We start from the raw sequence: 2,560 nt of genomic DNA, 5'->3' as shown, positions 1-2,560 counted from the left end.
ACGACATCCGCCGCGTCGTCTGCGGCCGCGTCGTCGACGCTCGAATGGTCTAACAAACCGAAGCCGCTCATGTTGAGCGTAGTGACCTTCGAAGGAAAGGAAGGGGAGAATCTTCTCCTTTGGACCCGAGAGGTCGAGATGGCCATGGGATCGGCCCTGCTCCAGAGTGAGCAACAGCGCGTAGCGCTGGCGATCTCGAAGCTCGGTGGCCGAGCTAGAGAATGGGCACTAACGTGCGGTACGTCTGTGGACGCTGCGTTTCCCACTTGGGATCAGCTGAAACAGCAATTACTGCGCGTATTTGCGCCGCCTAATCAGGCGTACCGTATACGGTCGAAGTTCCTTGCTACCCGCCAGGGTAAAAAGGAGTTGTTGGACTATGTCCAGGAGTTGAGGACTCTCATCGCCGGGATGGCGTCGAGTCCTCTTCCGGAGGTGGTCGCGGTGACCGTGTTTATGGAAGGCCTACGCTCGGGCGCTGCCCGTAAGGAAGTTTTCCGTGTTCACCCTGCCTCGTTTGAAGAGGCTGTGAACGTGGCATTAAATGCCGAATACAACTTCAAGTCTGCGAGACCAAGTTGGAGCGCTGGTAGCGCGAACCCTTCGAACGGTCCTGAACCGATGGACCTCAGCCACGCTGAAGATGAGGCTGATCTCTGTGCTGCTGAGCAGCGCTTCAGCATCCGTCGATGCTATACGTGCGGAAGCACCCGCCACTTGAGGCCAAGTTGCCCGGTACGCAACAAGGCCCAGGCTCAACAGAGCCGAAGCACCGCTTCGAACTCCCACGAGGGTTCGTCGCGGGGAAACGACGGAACCCAGTAGGTGCGGGGCGCCCTACTGGGGAAGAACTGGGTTCTGTGGGTCCTCCGGGAGGTAGGAGGAAACGGGACTCAGCCCCGCAGAGAGCTAAGCTCTCTTACTCACGCAGTGCGTGCAAGCCCGGCTTGTTAGTCGTTCAAGCGAACGTGAAAGGCTTCGACAAGCCGTGGAGAGTCTTGATAGACTCGGGAGCATCTGGCAATTATGTCCGACGCTCCACTGTTGATGGGTATCAACCGTATGCGGAGGCTCTAAGGGAGCCTCGAAGAGATAAGATCTCTGTCCGTCTTGCGACGGGGACACTGGTGACAGTGTCGAAGGTCTCTATTGACCTGAACGTGAAGTTCTTGGACTTTGACAGCATGGAACGCTGCTTGGTCTTAGACCTGGATGAGAGGTATGACCTCATCCTTGGTATGGCGTGGCTCGAGAGCCACGAGCCATGGATCGACTGGAAGTCGAAGACGTTGGGCGCTACGCGCTCTCCTCCGAGCGGAGCATTGGCGAGTCATGAACCCACCTCTGCTAGGAGGCAGAAGCGCTATTGGCGCGAGCACGCGACCGAGTCGGTCATGGTGCTGGACATTGGTATGTCAGAGTTGGTGAGCAACGATGTTGCTGTTGACCGTGCGTGTAGCGCACAGGACGTGAGCGGGGTGGCGCGTTATCCACCAAGCGGTACTTGTGGGGTCACTGACCCGCCGCTGAGTGTCTCGAATGACACTGTTCCCTCTCAGAGGAGCCACAGAGAGTGGGCACCTAGGCAGGCCGACAAAGATGTCGCCCTGCGACCCTCATCCGGCCGTGCCCGGGGGAGGAGAGAGAGAAGGAAGAGACGCAGAGCGTCTGTGACGTCTATAACGTCGAACGAGGGGTCCAGCGTGTCGAGCAATGATGCTCCACGCGACTGCAGTGAGCAGTTGTACACACTCGTGAATGGAGTGACGGGAGATGTCGATGGGGACATACGTCTCGAGCGACTCCCATCGGTTGCCGCTCTGTTAGAGCTGGACGAGATGTCCGCCGAGGAGCTCGGCAACGCCTTGAAGGCTGGCGAGCTTGCCGAAGTGGTCATGATACGACCCGAGGAGGAGTTGAACTCCTCGTCCGTCGTGGACGAAGCTGTCCTTGAGGACACGAAGCGAGCGCTCAGCGCTAGGAGTGGATCATCAATCCTCAAGGATCCCACAGATCCGTTCCACTCCTTAATCAAGGAATACCACGACGTGGTGTCAAAGGATCCGCCGTCAGGGCTGCCTCCGGATCGGGGCGTTCGTCATGAAATTGACTTGGTTCCTGGAACCAAATACTGCGTAACACGGCAGTGGCCCTTACCAAGAGAACAATGTGACGTCATCGACGCGTTTTTCCGTGCTAAGCACGAAGCCGGCTTGGTGCGTGAGAGTAAGTCTCCGCACTCGACACCCACGTTCTGTGTCAGAAAGCCGAACGGCAAGTGGCGCATCGTGCATGCTTTCAATAAGCTGAATGCAGCCACTATTCCGGCGCAAACGCCGATTCCTCGTAAGGATGTTCTACAGAACAATATGGTGGGGTGTACGTTGTACAGTGCACTCGACTTGGTCGACGGGTATTATCAGTTGCTCATGAGAGCTAGTGATATACCTCTCACGGCGGTGAGTACTCCGAGCGGTATGCTCTGGGAGTGGTTGGTGATGCCCCAAGGGCTTTCGAACGCACCAGCGACGTTCAATCGTCTGGTGACGCAATTGTTCCG

General features: G+C 57.4%; 1 protein-coding gene across 1 annotated transcript in view; it reads left to right on the top strand.

Moving 5' to 3' along the window:
- Positions 1–138: 138 nt before the first annotated feature.
- The window catches only part of H257_19342 (hypothetical protein), a gene marked incomplete at both ends in the record, with an annotated part of 9,985 nt that continues 7,563 nt past the window's right edge, over positions 139–2,560 (top strand). The window contains 3 exons of the mRNA XM_009848489.1: positions 139–735; positions 765–1,279; positions 1,703–2,459. Of these exons, the coding sequence (XP_009846791.1) occupies positions 139–735; positions 765–1,279; positions 1,703–2,459 (1,869 nt within the window). The remainder of the gene's footprint in view (positions 736–764; positions 1,280–1,702; positions 2,460–2,560) is intronic.

This window comes from Aphanomyces astaci, assembly GCF_000520075.1.
Source record: "Aphanomyces astaci strain APO3 unplaced genomic scaffold supercont1.504, whole genome shotgun sequence".
NCBI classification, from domain to species: domain Eukaryota; phylum Oomycota; class Saprolegniomycetes; order Saprolegniales; family Verrucalvaceae; genus Aphanomyces; species Aphanomyces astaci.
The sequence above is the reverse complement of the archived record's forward strand: the minus strand, read 5'-3'. Positions and strand labels throughout refer to the sequence as shown.